This window comes from Lissotriton helveticus, chromosome 7 (assembly GCF_964261635.1).
Source record: "Lissotriton helveticus chromosome 7, aLisHel1.1, whole genome shotgun sequence".
In the NCBI taxonomy this organism is placed as follows: Eukaryota; Metazoa; Chordata; class Amphibia; order Caudata; family Salamandridae; genus Lissotriton; species Lissotriton helveticus.
This window is the reverse complement of record NC_136068.1, coordinates 553220801-553241404: the sequence shown is the minus strand read 5'-3', so window position 1 is coordinate 553241404 and position 20604 is coordinate 553220801. Positions and strand designations below refer to the sequence as shown.

The window sequence follows — 20604 nt, the reverse complement described above, 5'->3', positions numbered from 1 at the left end:
AAAAGTACAAGAGCCATTTAGAAATATACCAGACTGACTGCAGGCAGCAGTAGAAAAGATTTGATCGTGCCAGTAAAGATGAGCAGTAGGGAATGTAAAAGAACATTAGTGTGCGCATGTGTGCGCTTTCCTGGGGGTTCCCACCCTTCACACCACCAATTATGAAAGATGGATCAGTAAAAGGATGGATTGATGAGTGAAAGGGTGGATAATGGGCACGTGAATGGGTGGATGGATCAGAGAAATGATGGATGGATTGATGAATTTATAAGTGAAAGGGGAAATGAATGGATGGATGAGTGAATGGATGGATGGGTGGAAGAGTGGATGGGTGAGTTAAAGAATGGCTTGGGTGAAAGCATAAATGGTTGGATGATGAGTGAATGGATGGATGAGTGGGTGGATGAGTGAAAGGATGGTTTGGGTGAAAGGGTGGACGGATGATGGATGAGTGAAAGGATGGATTTGGTGAAATGGTGGATGGATGACGGATGGATAGGTGAAAGGGTGGCTAAATGGGTAAGTGGTTGGATGGATGAGTGAATAGATGGATGGGTGGAAGGGTGGATGGGTGGATGTATGAGTGAAAGCATGGCTTGGGTGAAAGGGTAAATGGTTGAATGGATTAGTGAATGGATGGATGGGTGGAAGAGTGAATGTATGAGAGAAAGGATGGATTGGGTGAAAGGGTGGATGGATGATGGATGGATGAGTGAAAGGGCGGATGTAGGGATGGATGAGTGAAGTGATGGACGGAAGGATAGACAATGGATAGGTTGAAAAGGTTTGGATATGGATGGGAACACAGAAGGAAGGACATAATTAATGGTGAAAGACTGAATGGTGGATGAAAGAATTAATAGATGACAGAAAGTACATTTGAAAGGGTGGATGTCAGGGGTTTGATGGAAGGATAAAAGGCTAGATGGATGTATAGTAATTAAGAGAAGGGTAACCCAATCAACCCTTGTAGGCTTGGGCAATGTAAGTATAGGGTAAAAATAGCTACAAGGGATTTATTTGATCACTATTATTCACATTACTTATTAAAACCTTACACAATGAGATTGCCAAAAATGAACTATCTTGCAGGTGTTCACAGAACAACACTTAATCACTTTTTCAGGCAAAAATAACACACGGAAAAACAAAAATATTTGAAAATATATATTCTGTATTTAAATAAAAAATTCAGAAAGGGGATACATCAAGTCTTGGTTCAAGTGTAAAAAATGTCATAAAAGGTTGTATAAATTAATTCACCAAACCAATTAATAACATATCAGCCACTCCTATTGAAAGAAAGAGAGCAACAAAATAACAAAGATCAAAGTTGCTCTTCAAGATGTAAGTTTCTTAGGAGATGGTGTGTAAGTCGACGTTTCGGTCCAACACCCCAACAATTTTATAAGGGGCAACCTTGTTGCAAATAAACATTTCTCCTGATGATGGTCTTAGAGACTACAGCTACAAAGACAGAAACATCGACTTACACACCATCTCCTAAGAAACTTACATCTTGAAGAGCAACTTTGATCTTTGTTATTTTGTTGCTCTCTTTCTTTCAATAGGAGTGGCTGATATGTTATTAATTGGTTTGGTGAATTAATTTATACAACCTTTTATGACATTTTTTGCACTTGATCCAAGACTTGATGTATCCCCTTTCTGAATTTGTTATTTAAATACAGAATATATATTTTCAAATATTTAGGTTTTTCCGTGTATTATTTTTGCCTGAAAAAGTGATTAAGTGTTGTTCTGTGAACACCTGCGAGATAGTTCATTTTTTGGCAATCTCATTGTGTAAGGTTTTACTAAGATAATGTGAATAATAGTGATCAAATAAATCCCTTGTAGCCATTTTTACCCTATACTTAGATGGATGGATGTCATGACAATGCGGTCTTTACCCCGCGCTGCCATTACGACGCATCCATTACAACGCAAGTCGTTACAGCGACGAATTGCGCTGTAGGCGCTGGATTGTGGAATAGTTTAATTTTCTATTCCAACTGCAGCCAACGTAACAGTAGGGAAGGTGTTGGAATAGAAAAGAAAACTATTCCTTTATCAAGAGCGCCCTCCAGCGCAAGTTGTTGTAACGACTTGCGTTGTGATGGCAGCGTGGGGTAAAGCCCGCGTTGTCATGGCTGTTTACCGGCTAGATCCATGATAAGAGAGCTCTTCTGGGGACGGTTGTGATCACTGACTTTGCTTTCTTGGTGCCATAAGAGCTTTAGTTCAAAGTGGGAAGTATTTAAATTTTCTGGCTACTCCCTTGCCTATGTGTTAATATTCTGTATTTGCTGTGTGCTTATGCATGGGATCAATACATCATGCATATGACATTTTGAGTGACAATCAACTGCTACTTGAATGTTACACTAGTAATTGTAAATGTTTGCATGCTTTGTTTTAGGTGCAAGGTTTTAGGAAGAGCCTCATAGTGCCATGAGCGGTGCTTGAGATGTATATTGTGTTTGTAACTATAGGCAAGGCGTCATAATTAAACTATGTAATACTATATTGAAATTGCCTTCTTTAAGAAAGCTACAGGGAAAAGCACCTTTGTGACTTTCGTTAGCCTGTGCAACTCTCTGTGAAGACCCCATAAGCAAAGTCAGATTCTATATTTAAGTTCCACTTGCTGAAACACGCATAATGCGTTCCCTATAGTGGGTTCATCACAGCAATTCTCCCTTTAGTTCACCTATGCTTGCCGCTTTACATCTCACAATGGCACTCAGACACAAGATACTAATAACAAAATTCTATCCGAGCAGACCTTCCTGAGCACTTCTCTCACTATACATGTCTGCTCACGACCATGAGTTGTAAACAAATTATCAGACTGGACAACTCAGTGCAGTAACCATAAAAGTAGATTATCATATGAAATACCTCAAAAAGACCTGCACAGTTGCTCAAAGCAGTGCACATACCAAAAAACCGTGAAGTGCACGATTGTTTCAACCTAATATGAAATTATTTAGACTTGTACTTAAGTGGATGTCTGGTTATGTACATTTATACTATCACATAACTTCCTCTGATGTGTCTCTAAAACGTACCTTTAGATCCGATGATTTGTCCTGAATTTTGACCTTCTATCCTGAATTTTCGCCCTGAATTTTGACCCTTTGCCCTCAATTTTTACACCTACCATCCTGAATTTGCAACCATGCAAGTTGGTCACCCTACATCATTGGCCTCAACATATTTTTTGTCTTTCAGGTAAATAATTTAGGTCAGCGAGATCTCCCTGTCATAGTCACCCTGCAGTACCCAGTGGAGCTTGGAACTGCCCAGGTCTGGAAGACCGAAGACGTTCTCCTGTGGAAGGTACTGATGTGTGTTAAAGAGAGTTGTGGGGCATGCTATCAGATATAGACCACAATTTGCATTCAATGAACATACTGTCACTGTGCAAAAGGACAATATTACAACATATTGATAAAAACAAATGTAAAATAGTTAAAAGAAGTTAGAAAATATGTTTATGGGCACAACACATTAGAACAAATTACTCCTATTGAAAAGGCTAGTTGCGGAGACTGGTGACTTGTTTAATTTGCTATTTTCAGAGAAGAACAGTGTCACTCCGTATTGACATATGAGTTGGGTTTCACAAACCACAGCTTTTTTCTACAGCCTGTCATTATAATACCCATTATTGATTTATGTATGAAATTGTTGGCGGGCACCAGAATGGGCCTTCTGCCTTTTGTGTTTGAGTGAAGGTAACAACTCTCCCTTATAACAGATGAAGTCAACCTGATAAAGCTATGTCCCAGCAACCACTGGCGAGCCCTCCACAACAATCTCAAAGCAACACAAACTGATCAGGGGTGGTCAATTTACCAAAATGCCAGGGTTAGTGAAAGTGAGATCACATACTCTTTGACCTCAATGACATCACAGGAACTGACATATTATGACCCTTTACCCTGATTTCTGCCAGGCATGCATGTTATATGATTGGAACATCCCAATAATTGAGACTGATGAAGTTCCATAAGAATTGCATGATTAATATACCGGCATAACACAGAAAATGTCCTGTTTTTCTATAAGCGGAGAATCCACAGTCCTAAAGAAACTACTAGTAAAATACCTTTGTGATTAGTAAACAATTGTAAACTTTACACAAAAGCGTAAGTTTACCTTTGTGAATCAGGCCCTTGATCTATGAATGTTCGGGGGGATAATACTTGCCCTGAATAGTAATGCATGAGCAAAGCAAGTAAACAAGGCGCTTCTACAGAGTTCCCCCAGCCAAGATTTTTTTTTAGAGAATGGGGTAAAATAGTGCACTTCAACGCATAATTTTTGCATACATTTGCTAAATTGCCAGAGCAGCTGAATGGGTACTTTTTATGGTGTGCCACTCGAATAAAAACCAAATGTTCCACAGGAGCTAATCCATACATCATAAATTACCTATGTTGCATTAGGGCCAGGACTTCATCATGGGGGGCCCCATATTGTATGAGTACCCTCTTATTTAAAAAATGACATAAAATATGACTGTGCCAGAACTTTGCAATTTATGCTGTCTATAAACAATAGGTGACCCTTAGATCAAAATTACCTCGGTATGGCTGCTAACCTCCTATATGCACAGTTATCCACCTTTATGCCAAGAATTACCTCAATAGTGCTAGCAGTAGCATTTTGCCATTGTGGTCTACATGTCAAGACGTGCCTCAATTATTCCAGTATTGATCCACGATGCTCTATGTGCCATGAATTACCTTTAGTATGCTAGTAGCAGTATTTTGGCCATTGTGCCCTTAATGCTAAGGTCTAACCCAAGTATGCAAGAGCAGTACTTTGTCACAGGTTATTTGTTGTGCTAAGAACTGCTTCAGATTGCAAGCACCAGTATTTGTTCCTGGGTGTCTCTATAAGACAATAACTACCTTCGGTATGCCAGTGCCAGCGACAAACTCATAATCATCACATTACATTCTTGCTGATACTCACATTCACTCACTCTCAGTCATTCTCTCATTCACACTCTCTTCCAGCCCCTTAAACACATTTTTATTCATTCTCACTCACTGACTTGCATTCCCTCCTAATTTCACACACTCATACTTACTGACACTCAGGACAAGGCTTACTACTGCTTTGCACCGGGTTTTTGTCACATTTGAGATGCAAACCCAGCACAAAGTTTTACGATGATATTTACTATCCACCTCAAGTCAGGCCTTGGTTGCATAGCAATCCAATCCAAAGCAGTGCAAAGTTGTGCTATTCGCTTTTTTGCATACTTTGCATCAAGGGAGCATTCCTTGGGTGGTGCATGGGCATTCTAATGCAACCACCCATTGAGTTTGATGCAAATCCCTATATACAAACATTGCTAGACATGCATTTCCATCAAACACTCTCTCACATAAACACACTCTGACCCCAAGCACATACACAACATACATTTAAAAACATTTGTACTTACTACAGCTGCCACCGAAGGTCCTGTTACAGCTAAGTGTGCTCCATTTTGTAATTATACTATTAGGGATTATTATAACATTATTCAATATATGTATAACGAAAAATGGTCTTCAAATAAGGAATGCTGAGTCACCACTGTGTTCCTTGCAATGATTTTGCCCCTCGCACCCCTTAAATGAGTTCCATGAGACTGATGCCTCCCAACACCCACACATTAAGTGCCCTGTAGATAACTTTAGGCCAGTCTCATTAGGACTGAGCCCAAACAAGGAGTCAGTCTCAGCAATAAGAAAAACATATCTACCAGCATAAATAGAGTAGACCCACTAACATACTAACATAATATCCGATGCAACAACAATTCAAAAAGCTAACCATGGAAACCAGGCAAGATATGCTTTTGGTAAAAACCACCCACTTGCAATGGAAAATATTGGCATGGGATAAGGCATTCTTGATCCGATATTGAAAGCTTTTTTATGAGTGGTTGTGACCTACTCCTGGTCTGACTTACTGTTGAATTACCAAGAATAAGACCTGCTGTATTAAGTTCTTGAAGTGGTTTAATTCTGTCTCTGCCATGTAAAGGTTATAGCCAATAGCAGGAGAAAGATAAAAACTAAAACATATTTCCAGTCTGATGTACACTGCTGCAAAATAGACAGCTTACCAGGCTTTCCTATAACCAAGCCTGTGACCACCAAAGCAACAAGGCCTTTGCTACAGCACATCAGTAGCTAATAATCGAAAACAAATTATGAAAGACCATCTTCGTGCATGACATCTCAGTTAACTTCGCACAATGGGGCCGATTATGATGGCGGACGGACCTGAGTCCGTCTGCCACCATAGAGAAGGAGGGACCGTCCGCAGGGGCAGCGGCGATCCCTCCGTGCAAATTAGGATGTGACCGCCACCCGGCGGACAGATAGTAAGACCCACCAGCCATCCTAATATGGCGGTGGGTCTTGCAAGGCTCCCCGGCGGATTTCCCGCATCCTCCGGGCCGGCGGTGGCTTCCGCCGGCCCGGTGGAGGCGGGAAATCCGCAATCGTAATCGGCCCCATAATGTGGAAAACAGATAACATAGAGGTGTTGCAACTATGGGTGTGAGAAATATTCTGAGAGTTATGCAAAATTGCATAAATGGCAGAAAACATGGATTGCCAGGATCTCTCCTGAAATTTGAAAAAAAACGCACAAAGGTACACAAAATACCAACAGGAGACTGGTTCAGGCAGAAAATGCCTCTTGCACGTGTTTGCACAGGCCTAGTTCAAATCTCGAATCAGACAAAGGAACCAGATATGAAATGACAACAAGAAAAACAGAATTCGTTCATTGAAAATTACAATGAACCCCCAGTACCTACGTTTCTTGATTTTACTGTTTAACTATCAGAAACATGGGAATTGATCGTCAAAATAAGCAAAAATGAAGTAATTCCTTCTCAAAGGTACTATTAGGAACTAAAACATCCTTCCAATGAAGCCCAGCCCATCATGCTGTTTTTAGGATTCTCCAACCCCTGCTTTAAAAAAATTATCATACATGAAGAATGTCCCAGGTATGGTATACTCATGTTTCAAACCAGTCACTACTCATTCCCCCATAGTATCCAGCAAGTAGTTTCCAAATGCAGGTGCTCTCTCCTTTATGGACCACTTAGTCTGTAAAACGTTTGCACAGGGCTGAACTTGGGAACCATAGCAGCCCTGTCAAAAATATTCAAACCAGACCCGCTTTCTTCATCTACTGTAATGTCTCTTTTTCCATCCATTCCCCCTCTACCCATCCCTCATCTCTCTCTTCTACCCTTCTGGTGATTTACTCTTTACCATACCCTGCCCTCCCTCTCTTTCTCTCTTGCTTGAAGCCTTCACTGCTGATACAATTAACCTTGGGAAGGTGGGGAAAGTGAAAGTGGCACAAGGAGCAACTCCGTGTGGTAAGAAGGAGCCTCTAGGGGCTCCAGTCCAGTAGGGAAATGTCTGGTGATATGGTGCTGTTTTTCTCCTCCCATGTACTAGTGCATTTTTGGGTAGCCATGCACTAATGCACATACCCTTGCCCCATAGCGCAAGGGTGTGTGTGTTCTCTGAAGCAAAGGATTGATACCGGAGGGTACCCCTTCCAGTACAAAACTATGCTTCAAGGATTACAGGCCGGTCTTGCCCTGAATTTGTGGCGCCTATAAACTTACTTGGTTTCTTGGCTAAGCCTAGCCTCTTATAGCACACATAAAAACCTTCTATCGTTCCATATTAAGGCACACTTAGACCCCTGCTGCAAGTTGGAACCCAATCAAGAAGGAAACTGCTCAGTTACACATGAGGAACTTGTTCTTGCTTGATAAATCTACCACAAACCGAGAAAAACTAATTAGTATACAGTTAGAGCACACAGAATGTTTTTCAGGTCGGTGTACCCTTGATCATGCATTGTACTTCTAGATCACTGACATTGTAAGTTTTTCACTGGTACAAATTCTTACTTCTGTCATTACTTTCCACAGAATGAGTCAGTTATGTGTAAATCTATTGGAGAAACTCCGGGTGTTCCAGATTTTGCAGAGAAGATGAAGACTCGTCCTATTGTGGTAAGCATGATTGTTCCTCACACACATAGTGGCTGCGAAGTGTCCTTTGCAAGTAGAATATCAAAGGGAGGCGCAGGAGAAGGTGCTCTTTTCTTGCGATGTTCATAAAATGCTCACATGCAATTCCAGGTGGCATTACCTACCTTTGCGATTTTGTGAATGACTAATTGATTATCATTTTTATAACCATAGAGTGTCCCTCTGATACTGAGTTTTTGGGGAAAAACATATTTTGTACATTAAGTGCCTTTTTTCAGGGTTTAGATGGAGTGTTAAGAATGCCTTACACAGGTGTTTGTCCTGCCCTGCTAGATTTGTGGTGTCCATGCTCTTTTTTTGTGTACGGTGAAAGCATTGGGTTCTCATCGTGGAGCCTCAGCTGGCTCTACCAGCAGTAATCCTTGTCTTAGCAGTCTGCCCGCCACTGGAACAGCTGGGTCACAGAGTTGGTTGTCCCTGATTGAGGGCGGTGTGACTATAGCCCATTTTCCAAGCTCATGTCAGTCCATTTAAAGGAACCATTGAGGGAAAATGTTAAATAGCTCCCACAGAGAAATAGCTCCATGCACCCTGGGACCTTTTCACATTTGTTCAGAAAGAAGAAACTCCTGCTTTGAAAGTTGTTTTCTCTGAGCAAAATAGGTTGCAGAGTTGGCGCTTTAAACACGGCACCCGCTTGGCAAATTTCTCCGCTGAGGATGGAGACACTGTGATGGCACCGTGCTTCGTAAAAGAGGGATAAGTAGGCTAAGAGTTCTAAATTTCAAAGGCTAGACCTCTGCCGGAGTGGACCTCCAGCCTCCCGGCAGGATGGTGGGTTGCCTGGGAAGGCATAAATAAGGTCACAAGTCTACTAGGCGATATGAGATTAGATAATAACATCACAAAGCAACTCACAAAACAACTACAAACCATCCTGAACTCAGCAGCCAGACTCATCCACACTTCCATCACAGAACTCTCCCATGACACCTCACCTTAAGGAGCTCCCAATACACAAACATGCTTATTTAAAACTCTTTTCACACACATTCGAAGCACTGCAATCTTTAGGCACCACTTAACCAAATAGTCACATCTCCTTCTATCAACCACCCAGACATCTCCACTCTGCAGGGCTCACACACATCCCACGCATGCACAAAACAGATCAGAAGGACAGGCATTCTCTTACATCACCCCTTAAGCATAGAAATACCTCCCACTCCCCCTTCAGAGCTTCATCCTCTCTTCCTGAATTCCACAAGAAGCTGAAGACCTGGCTTTTCGATTAATCATCCTACCAAAGGGCAGATTACTGACAGATTATCAGAAACAAAAATATTGCGTGGAAAGAATATTGTGCCAAAAATATTGAGGGGCAAAATATTGAGGCGGTAAATGCAAATGGGTAAGTATAGATATACTATTCCTAACTATATATATATATATATATATATAAAATATATATACAAAGTCAACTCCCGTATTTCAACAAAGAGCACGCACACTTAGACTGGAGGTGTTCACTTTTCTTTAATGCATAGGGCCTTCCACAGCCATGCAGGTTAAAAGAACATTCAGTGATGCGTTTCGGCTGTTTCGCAGCCTATCTCAATCTGAAATATTTTTATTTTCACTGAAAAAACCAAAGGTTACAGGGACGTTATAGTTAGGAAATAGATTTTTTTTAAATCCTTAGAAATTCACTGAAAAAAACAAAGGTTTATAGTTAGGCTGACATTTCACTCTTACAAAACCAGAGAAATTTAGCCGTTATAGTTAGTTATTAGATATATATATATAATATTCACGATGACGTCGGTAGTCGCGACATCCCAGCAATGGTACGCGGGGGGGGGGGGGTCACTCTAGCGGTTGCGTCGTAGTCACGAATATCGCACGCGATTATAAATTAATATTAAAAATTTCAATTCATGTTGTTCCTTCAAAATTGAATGCTGATAAACTCAATTTTTCATTTGAATGTCTATATACATTCTAATCCAATAAAATAAGCAGGGACTTTCCATATTGTGGAATGCTGTTCATTCCTTGGATTTTGCGGGGGAAATTTTTCATATAGCGTCTGTTTAAAGGATATAGTAGTGTTGTGAAGTCATACATTTTAATGGATTTAAATGTATATGGACATCCAAGTGAAAAATTGACTTTATGAGCAGTCAATTTTGAAGGAACAAAGTGAATATTTACAAAATCTTTAATTATTGGAGGTCAACAGAGCAAATCAAGTTTTCCTTTCAACCTGATTTTGACTCTAATCAATGCTGTAAGTTGCGGGTTTCATTTTGCTGAACATTGCAGGTCTTTTGTGATGTTTGACTTTTAAAACTGCTATTTGACAATTTTAAAGTATTTTGTCTATGTTGGTCTAATTAACATTACATGGACAATATAAATTGTCTACAGAAAATGTTGTTCTTTGTTTGACAAAGGTTGAACTCACAGCCGAAACGCATTCCAATGCCAGTAACAGCCCTTTTATAAAATAAAGGCAGGGCTAGCCATGCACACCTAATTAATGCTAGGATGCCCCTGCGGGTGATACTGTGCTTTACAAATACACATAATATAAATTTAATATAATAGAAATGAGGACTTTTACAATTTGTATCCATTCAAAGGGTACGCCTGTATTTGCAAAATTTTAATCTGCAGCTCTTTTGGCCTTATTACCAGTACCATTGTTTGGTTACGTCCACACTCCCCTAATATCAATCTTTTTTTTAGCGTGTGAAATCATCCCTTGATTTCACATGCTAATGATGAATATCGCTGTCTATCGCAGGTTTGTACATCGCCTGTGAGCAAGGCGTTGTAAAAACGCCGCTAACACGGCGATGTAAACCAGCGATATTCAAAATTGCACTAAGCGTGATTTGCGGTGTTTAACGCAAAGCATTGATAATATCCACCCTTGTGTTTATTTTTTCTATGTGCTTAGGTATTGCTCATTTCATAAATCTCTTTATGAGTCTTCTGTATCTTTCTCTGCAGCTCTCTGTTGGCTGTTTGCTGTGAACTGCATCTAAACAACAACAGTGGAATGTGCAAATAAGACCCTAATGTATAAATCAGATGAAGCAGATCACTCACGCGTTCCTGAACGCCAAAACTTTGATTGGCTACATTGACAACATACACTGCATGCAGGGGTGCATAGATGGTTATTGAGGGAGATGAAACAGAATTATAGGGCTAGGAGTAGTGGAAGACAACCAACCATATTCACAAAAGTTATCCATCTTCAAAGTACATATATGTGAAGTTAAGTAAATTAAACAAATATTTACCTATATATATATATATATATATATATATATATATATATATATATATATATATATATTACCTACTGGCGGTCGCCAGTAGGTATATATAGTTAGGATTTTTTCTCTATGGGTTTTTTGAAAATTCTATGTCTAATAACTTTGGCGTTTGTGGACGGAATTGGCTGAAATTTTCAGGTAAATGGCACATTTTGTTTCTGAGCAGCCCTTGAAAATTTGGGGGGGGTTCGTCCAGTGGGGGCCGAGAAAAAAGGGGGGTCCCAAAACGTGTTTTTAACATTGAGTTTTCCATAGGGCGGTTGGCCTCACTTTTAGCCCGAACGGCTGAATGGATTTGCACGAAACTTGGCAAAATTGTAGGGACTGGTAGCCCGATGTGCCTTTTGTAGGTCTCAATATATGTGCTCCAGTGGATTTTGAGAAATTAACGTTTAAAAAAAGATATATATCTGTAACAGCGGACCGGGCAGCGGCCCAGGACGCGTACTTTTCGCGCAACGGAGCTTTGTGAAGCGAAGCTGATTGGTTCTCTGGCGTCTGTCAACATTCCAAACAGTCCGTAGCGGCCGCCATCTTGTCTCTCGGTAGGATCGAGAGACAAGAGGAGGCCAAAGCGAAGGGGCAAATGACCATAAGGGGGAATAGTAGATCCTCGCTGACCCCCTAGGTTTGATGTGGAGGTTTTAAAAGGGCCCCGCGGGGCAAAAAAAAATAAATAATAATAATAATCGAACGGCTGAATGGATTTGCACGAAACTTGGCAAAATTGTAGGGACTGGTAGCCCGATGTGCCTTTGCTAGGTCTCAATATATGTGCTCCAGTGGATTTTGAGAAATTAACGTTCAAAAAAAGATATATATCTGTAACAGCGCTCCGCCTCGCGTAACGGAGGTTTGCGAAGCGGATTGGTCATTCTGTCACTGGGCTATAGTTGGGCTACATCTGGCTGATATTTGGGCTACATTTGTTTTTTTGTGTGTCTGGCGGCCATCTTTGGGCTACATTGGGCTACATTGGGCTTCATTGGGCTACATTGGGCTACATTTGGGCTCCAACATATATATAGGCCAATGTAGCCCAATATATATTTTTCAAAGTTAATTTTCGTAAAAACCACTGGAGCATATATCTTGAGACATAGCAAAGGCACATCGGGCTACCAGTCCCTACAATTTTGCCAAGTTTCGTGCAAATCCATTCAGCCGTTCGAGCTAAAAGTGAGTCCAACCGCCCTATGGAAATGAAGGAAATGAATGGGTAATTTGTAATTAGCAAATAGCTAATCGCAAACTAGGAATGGTAAAGAATCGCTATTTATTCCTTAAAGTTCGCTATTTAGGAAATGCAAAAAACTTTGATGATACATATGGCGGTTCATCTCTAACAAGATAAGAAGCATAGGGATACATTTATGATGACTGGCGCATCACCAGGGATGTGTTAGTCATTCTGTGCCGCTGTTCCGTCACCTATGGTGTGCTGCATTTACAATGCGGCGCATCATGGGGCAAAAACAGCACAGATGCGTGATGTATCTGTGCCGTAAAGGTGGCGCATTGCTGGAGTTGTATCGCAAGTGTGATGAAGCTCCAGCAAGGGTCGGGGGTGCCCCTGTCGCAGGGTTTCTGTTCTCACACAGAACTGTGGACAGAGGATTGGAACCTCGGCGAATTAGGGTGTCCCAAAACTCACGTTAGTAATCAAAAACTCCTTAGCAAGCTAGGTACAGTGTCACATTGGATATAACAAACTCTCAATGTTTAGACAATCCAGAATATGAACTTATAGTACCTCAGGATACGTGGAACTCATGAACAGTCGGTCGTTATATATTTCTTAGAAACCAGAACATGGAGTTAAGAAGAACACATGTGTATTTGAAATGTTTATTTACTAATGCCGTCTTCTGAGGCGTAGTATCTTAGATTATACAAGTACACATATTATCAGTAGCAAAATTACCAGCATAGTCAGTAGTACATAAAAAGCGAATGGTGACAGTATGTTAACATGCTGTAAATGAATAAGAGTTAGCAACACTTATAAGCAGCCGTGGGCCGTGGAGGGAGTTACGGTGAGGCAGGGAGGCGGGGAGGGGGAGAAGCAGGGTGGAGAATACAAGTACACATATTATCAGTAGCAAAATTACCAGCATAGTTACTAGTACATAAAAAGCGAATGGTGACAGTATGTTAACATGCTGTAAATGAATAAGAGTTAGCAACACTTATAAGCAGCCGCGGGCCGTGGAGGGAGTTACGGTGGGGCAGGGAGGCGGGGAGGGGGAGGGGCAAGGTAGAGAGGGCTCCACCCTGCTTCTCCCCCTCCCCGCCTCCCTGCCTCACCGTAACTCCCTCCACGGCCCGCGGCTGCTTATATCTCACCCTCCCTAATACACATATTATATTATTTGCTAAGAAGGTCTCTTTGTGTTGGTTTAGGGCGTGCCCATACTTTAGTGTCTTAGATTTGAAGGAATCACATCAGCATACACCAGCTCTCTCTTCATGTGAACCGCATCAACTGTTGTGTATGTGTGTTCGGCAAAGCAATATAAAACCCGCCTCATGCCCAGAATTGGCAGAAGTTGCACTTATGTTATGAGTATGAAGTCGTGGAGATCAGACCTCATAACAATTCTGTATCGTGTTGTTCTTGAAACTTTAGCACTCGCTGTACAGATATAGTTTAACAAGCAAAGCAGATAGTAGAGCAATAACATATTATTCTCATGTAAACCACGATAAACTACTAGGTGGAAAGCTAAAGCAACAACTAAGTGTCGTGTGCAGAAGTTGCAAAAAAGGAAAAATGGCGTTTAAACCGGTAATGAGCCCATGCTAACTTAACACGGTGTAAAGATATCCAGGACCTAGATGACACCTCCCCATGATCCGGAAACAAACTGAATAAGATAATAGAAGTGCCATCTCATGAGAGTAGATTGCAAGTTTATATGTGGACGGTCCGCAAGGTAAAGCATTAAAAACTAGGAAAATGTAATGCTAAAGAAAAATAAAACAGCCAAGTACTTTATCGAGTCTTAAGCCAATAGGCAAGGTAAATAATAAAAACTTGACAAATAAGTCAATGAATTGTCAATGAAATGCTAGTACTCAGCATATCAAACATGAAAAAGGTCTATGACATAACTGTGTATGCAAAATAAGCTGCAACAGCCTCCAATAGGAAGTCACCGTCTTCATCCGAAAACAGTTCAGCCATCCAATTTAAAAGCGGAAAAGAACATACGTGCTCTCCCAGCACCGGATCCTCTATCACCATCAGAGGACAGCTCGGTGGGTTTTCAAGAAAGCTCTGTTCCAAGAAAGACTGTGCTGCCGCCAGTAAATTCCAGGGACCAAGTAGTCCATGCATCAATGCCACAGCCATAATCCTTTCGCCAGGACAAACCAACTCGTGAGTAATGATAGGAGTCATCAGCTGATTCCGGTACAACAGATCTTCTGGCCATAATAGGGAGATTATCTAGGTCGTTCCGAAACTGTGCAGCACTGTAGTTGTTAGGATGCCACCTAGTCATATGGCGATGCATTGTGTAGTTTCCGAAACTGTATTTTTTCTCGGTTCCTCTGGACAGTCTATCTTGACATATAAGGCAAGTTACGTATCTTGCATTTACTTTTTTCTGACCTTTGGGAATTTTAAAAAATTGCCAAATGAAGTTTTCTTTCCGGTGAGACGTCTTGGGCTGCTCAGGCAAAAACTGCCTCTCTTCGTGCTCGTCGTCCTGTTCCTCTTCTTCCTCTTCTTGTTGAATTATAACTTGAGCAGGTGGTCCACTCTTCCTTGGATGTGGTGGAGGTGGTGGGGAAGCACCAGCTGAAGCTACTAAAGAAGCCATTGCTCAGTGATCACAAAGGGTCTTTCTCTCACAATGATGAAAGTCAGAGTGAGGAAAGAAGGAGGGATTTTCATCATTTGGGAAAAACAAGAGTTCTCAACCAATCAAAAGTGTTCATTTTAGATTATATGACCTAGTCTTACATCATTAGGAAACCAAAAGTGAAATGAACCAATGAAAAGTGTTATTACCAAGTCACATGACTTGCTGTGTTTACGTTAAGCGCTTTGCAGGGCCTCCCGGTTTGCTTCCAGAAACCTGCGCTTTGCGACTCGCTTCGCGTACCAGTTCGCTAACGTAGCACGTCATATGACGTATCACGCGACAACGTGGAACGTCATGCGGACGGGAGGCGTCACGATGTTGTTTTCTAACGCGGCACTTGCGGTAAAGAAACGTTTACCGGCTCGCGGTCTATTTCGCGGCATCAAGGTCAGCTAACGGGAAGCTTCCCGATTCGCGAAGCGGGAACGTAGAAAAAAAAATATTAAAAAAAAAAATTATTCATAAACATATAAAATATATTTTTGGATTTAAAGAAGAATACATTTTACAGCTACAGATATTAGCTGTTAAAAAACCAATGAAATTCACAGAAAAAAACCATAGGTTATAGACCATATATAGTTAGGAATTAGCATTTACAAAACCTTGAAAATTCACTGAAAAAACCATAGGTTATAGACCATATATAGTTAGGAATTAGCATTTAGAAAACCTTATTTTACTCACACAAAACCATTGAAATTCCATATATAGTTAGTTGCACTAACTATATATCGCGCACCCGCAATCCACTGCTGATGATGTCACATATTACATCATTCATGACATGGTCAGTGACATCACTGATGACATCACTGATGACATCTCAAATGACATCACTGATGATATCTCATTTGACATCAATGGTCACATCAATGATGATATCATTAATGTGACAATACAATGCATCTCCTCACACTTTAATATAACCTCTGTTACACCCAGTGTTAAATACAGAGTATAATTTTTGAAACCATTGACACACCAATACTAGTTACTACATACGCACTCACTGATTCCTACGTCTACACACACATTCACTCATTCACCCATACAATCATTCATACATACAATCACTCATCTTTACAACACTATCATATGCACTCATACACCTATACAGACACTCACACTCTGCCACTCATCCATGGAGTTACTCACACACCTAGTCAGTCCTGTAAAGAATCAATCACAGTTCCATTTTCTAATCTACACAGTTAAACATAGAGTACCTTACATTTTCAAACATATACTAACACATACTTACTCTCTTATAGAATCACTGATACAAGTACACATTGATCTGCACAGAGTCACACACCTCCCAGCCAGCCATACACACACTCAGTCTCCCATACAAATACTTGTGCAACCAATCAATAACCCATATAGCTACTTATATAGCTACTGATCAACACATGCAGCAGCTTGCACAACAACAGACATGCTGATGCACACTTTCAGACAGTTTAGTCACTAACCCGTGCATTTAGTAAGACGCATTTAATCACTCACTCATACAGTCAATCACGCACCTACTAAAACCTTCATTCAGACACTTATACATCCACTCATTCTTCAATATGTAAAACATATTTAAACTTTACAGAAACACATAATCACTGGATGTTGTCATCAGTGATGTCATTTGAGATGTCATCAGTGATGTCATCAGTGATGTCATCAGTGATGTCACTGACCATGTCATGAATGATGTAATATGTGACATCATCAGCAGTGGATTGCGGGTGCGCGATATATAGTTAGTGCAACTAACTATATATGGAATTTCAATGGTTTTGTGTGAGTAAAATAAGGTTTTCTAAATGCTAATTCCTAACTATATATGGTCTATAACCTATGGTTTTTTCAGTGAATTTTCAAGGTTTTGTAAATGCTAATTCCTAACTATATATGGTCTATAACCTATGGTTTTTTCTGTGAATATATATATATATATATATATATATTATGTTTGTTGATATTACGTTCCACGATATTTTGTCCACTACATTTTGGTAGCATAATATTGTGGAGTCGATATTAATGTGGAATGCCTGTAGGTTACTTTCACCTTTTATTTTCTACTTGTATATGCATTTTTTATATTTTAATTCCATACTGTCCTTAATATCTCGGACCTAGTCCCCCTATAATAAACAATTTGCTCTCATTTATTTTCATTGTGTCCATAAACATAACCTAATGAATTCTTGATGTTTTTTTTCGGTTCCTCCTGCCATGCAGGATTGCAGCGTTGCCCGCTGTAAACGGATCCAGTGTAATGTAACGTTACTGAAGGTAGACCAGAAGGTGGATTTTGTCATAAAAGGAGACGTGTTTTCCAGGTGGATCTCTCAGGTATCACCATTTCTTTCTGTTTTATGCTTCCTGTTTCATCTTGCATATCTAAGAAATGGAACACCCACCTCATGCAGTGTACCACACTTAGGAAACCAAAGAAGATCAGAGACTTGATAGGCGATGAGACTGACTTCAAGTGGATGCTTGGGAAGAGTTGACCTGGCCAAGTAATTTTCAAATGTATGTGGAAGCTTAGTTAACTCTTTAAATAAGGTGTTCATGGTTTACAGCAAAAGGGCACATGACCCTTCAGTTCTATGGCCTCGTTGATGACACAGTTATAACCAAAAAACCTTCTAATACATCGATATCTATAGACGAGGCATCACCAGCAAAGCTATCTTAAAGATCCAATACTGATTAGTAGTGTAACCCAAAATGATGGGCTTCCCAGCAAATTTGAAGAGAGGCCCCTTAGTCTACCACATCTCACATTTATTAATTGGCCCTGGGCTGGTTTTGCCTCCCCTCAAGGGTTAGAGGGGCTCTGGAGGCTTGGTCCCTCCCTTTGGCTGCAAGGGCCTGCATTACGCTGCTGATTCTGATTGTAGGAATGTGAAATCTTATGTGGTGTGGATGAGTACCCTTACCATGCAATATTATCACAATGCCTCAAAAAAGATCCTTGGATTCAACAACAACAATCCTTAACTCATTCCTGGTAGTGTGACAAAGAGCAATCAGGCATTACTGGAGGACCATGTATTAAGTATTTTATAGTACCATGAGGGTTCATAAGTAATTGACAAGACTCGAGAAAAATCCAACACTATTTTATAAAAATAGAGTATATGTTTGTATAAATTTAGACAGCAAAACAAATATCTTATCATACTCATCACTAAAGTTATGGATTTTCAAAGCATGAGAAAATAAATGTATTTAAAAATGCAGACATTTAACACTGCGGTCAAAAGGAAAATCTGCCAGTGAGTGGGGTCCCAGGACCAGGGCATTTTTACCAGGCCAGTGGCGTCTGGATGCAGTCGTTGTCCTGGCTGTCACTGGTCTTTAAACAGTAGACATACCCAGCTGCTTTTTCCAGAGGGACAACGCCACCAAAAACAGAACATACATACACAAGAGTGGCATCATTGCTGATGTCGGGCATAGGTGTTGTGAAGTGCCCTGTTGAAGTAGCTTTGAGTTAAGTGGTCAGTTACCCAACTAGTAGCCTACAAACCTTGGTAGCGGTAAAAGGAACTAAAAGGAACTTTGACGTCCTGCAGTCCAGGGAAGTACAGTACCAGCTTGTAACTACAGTGAAAGCTTGACCACAACTCCAAAATGTACTTCACCATTTACTTTTGGGCAATCCCTCAGAAGGTCCAATGGCCCGTGATTCTTTGGTTTGTGAACGTCATTTTACCTGCATTTTGCAGAGGACTGGTCAAACCAATCCATGGGAGTCTCAGGGTGCTTCTGCCTTCTACAGGAGTCCCTCTGCTAGGGAGTGCAAAGTTTTGGCCAAGGAAAAAAGTTCATCACACAGTTCCAAGCAGTTTTGCATGAGAGATCCAGTAGTCCTCTTTTGCTATGCTAGAGGGGCAAAGTATTGTTGTCAGTGAAAACTCTCTTCTTGGTGTCCTTTTTTGAATTATCTTTATCAGAGCTGAGGTTTTGGTGTCAGGGGTTCCATATATCCTGGATTTAGGGGATTTAGGAGTCTGGGAGCTATCAGTCAATGTGCAGCTAGTCCCTTAATGCTGAGGTGACCACATTCGGGGGTGTAGAATAACTTTTCTAGCCTGAGCCCACTATTTCCGCCCTCCTAAAGATGGCAGAAATCAGCTGTAGGTGTACAGATCAGGCTACTCACCCTGAAGTTGTGGCCAGAATTCCTGGAGGTGTACACCTCCTGCATACTTAATTTCCTTCCTTGCTAGGGTCCAAGAGCACCTGAAGCAAGGGGAGGGATGTGTCCAGATGCATATCAAAGTCGGGGAAACCTTTGAAGCTCACCGCTTTGATGTGTCACTTCACTAGCCTACTTAGGGGCGGGGGGGTGTAACCTCCTTCCTCCACAGGCTTTTTTCTGACTCCTGGAAATGATCACACTGCCTGGCAAGAGGTCATAAACCTAATCTCGGCTGCTCAGGTGGGAAAACCTAAGCCCGCCAGCCAAAGCACATATCAGCTAAATTAACCAGGGGGGGGCAACAACTAGGTAGCCACCTGGGTGCATGCCATTCATCCCTTGATGGTCTTCCTGGGTGCAAGTCCCATGTTATCCTATGGTGTCCTATGCTATCCTTATAGTGTACTTTAATGATAAAGTCACTATAGAGACATATAAGCTTGCACTTAAATGTCTACACTATAAATATATTGCACCCTGCCTCTTGGGCTCAAGAGATCTTCTCTAGTGGTGACTGACATATACCTAGAGCAGTGCTGGGACTTTGTCACACATGGTGAGCACAAAGTTGAAATGGAGCAATGAATACTTTACCTGCAGTCTGCTGTCATCTGCTTACCTGAGTCACTCAGGGTGGCACGACCAGGACTGCATGCCTTGTGTACCCCTTTACCACCCATGCCCTGGGTACCACAGCACCACTTACCATGGACTTAAAAGGGGGGTATGGTCTTAGTCAATTGGGGATGCCAATTACACATGTTACTGTTAGTGCGAGAGCACTGACACTGACGTCTGGTTGACAGGCTTCAGTGCACTGTCATATTCAAAAACCAGCATCTGGTAGTCCAAATGGGGGCAAAAAGTAGGGGGATATCTGCAAAAAGTCCTGTTTTGTTACACAGATGTACGTGTGTGTTGACATTTGTAGAGCATGAACCTAGTTGAGATCACCTGATACCTTCTCTGTCTTTGGTAGTGCTACGCTACTGAGGCTTGTTCCTCCCATGCACTGATGCCACTGTGAGTGCTCTTGTGATTCCGTAGTCCTGCAGAAAGTGACAACATTTTGATAAGGAGTACCCAGAAAAAGAAAATACTTCCCACTTTGTAGCTTCT

At 41.1% G+C, this 20604-nt stretch overlaps 1 protein-coding gene across 1 annotated transcript in view; it reads left to right on the top strand.

Annotated features, from left to right (window-relative positions):
• Nucleotides 1–20604, top strand: part of LOC144768737 (integrin alpha-M-like) — a 364452-nt gene that overhangs the window by 325447 nt on the left and 18401 nt on the right. Inside the window, exons 25-27 of the mRNA XM_078652620.1 lie at nt 3238–3345; nt 7982–8065; nt 17511–17624. Coding sequence (XP_078508746.1) covers nt 3238–3345; nt 7982–8065; nt 17511–17624 — 306 coding nt within the window. The remainder of the gene's footprint in view (nt 1–3237; nt 3346–7981; nt 8066–17510; nt 17625–20604) is intronic.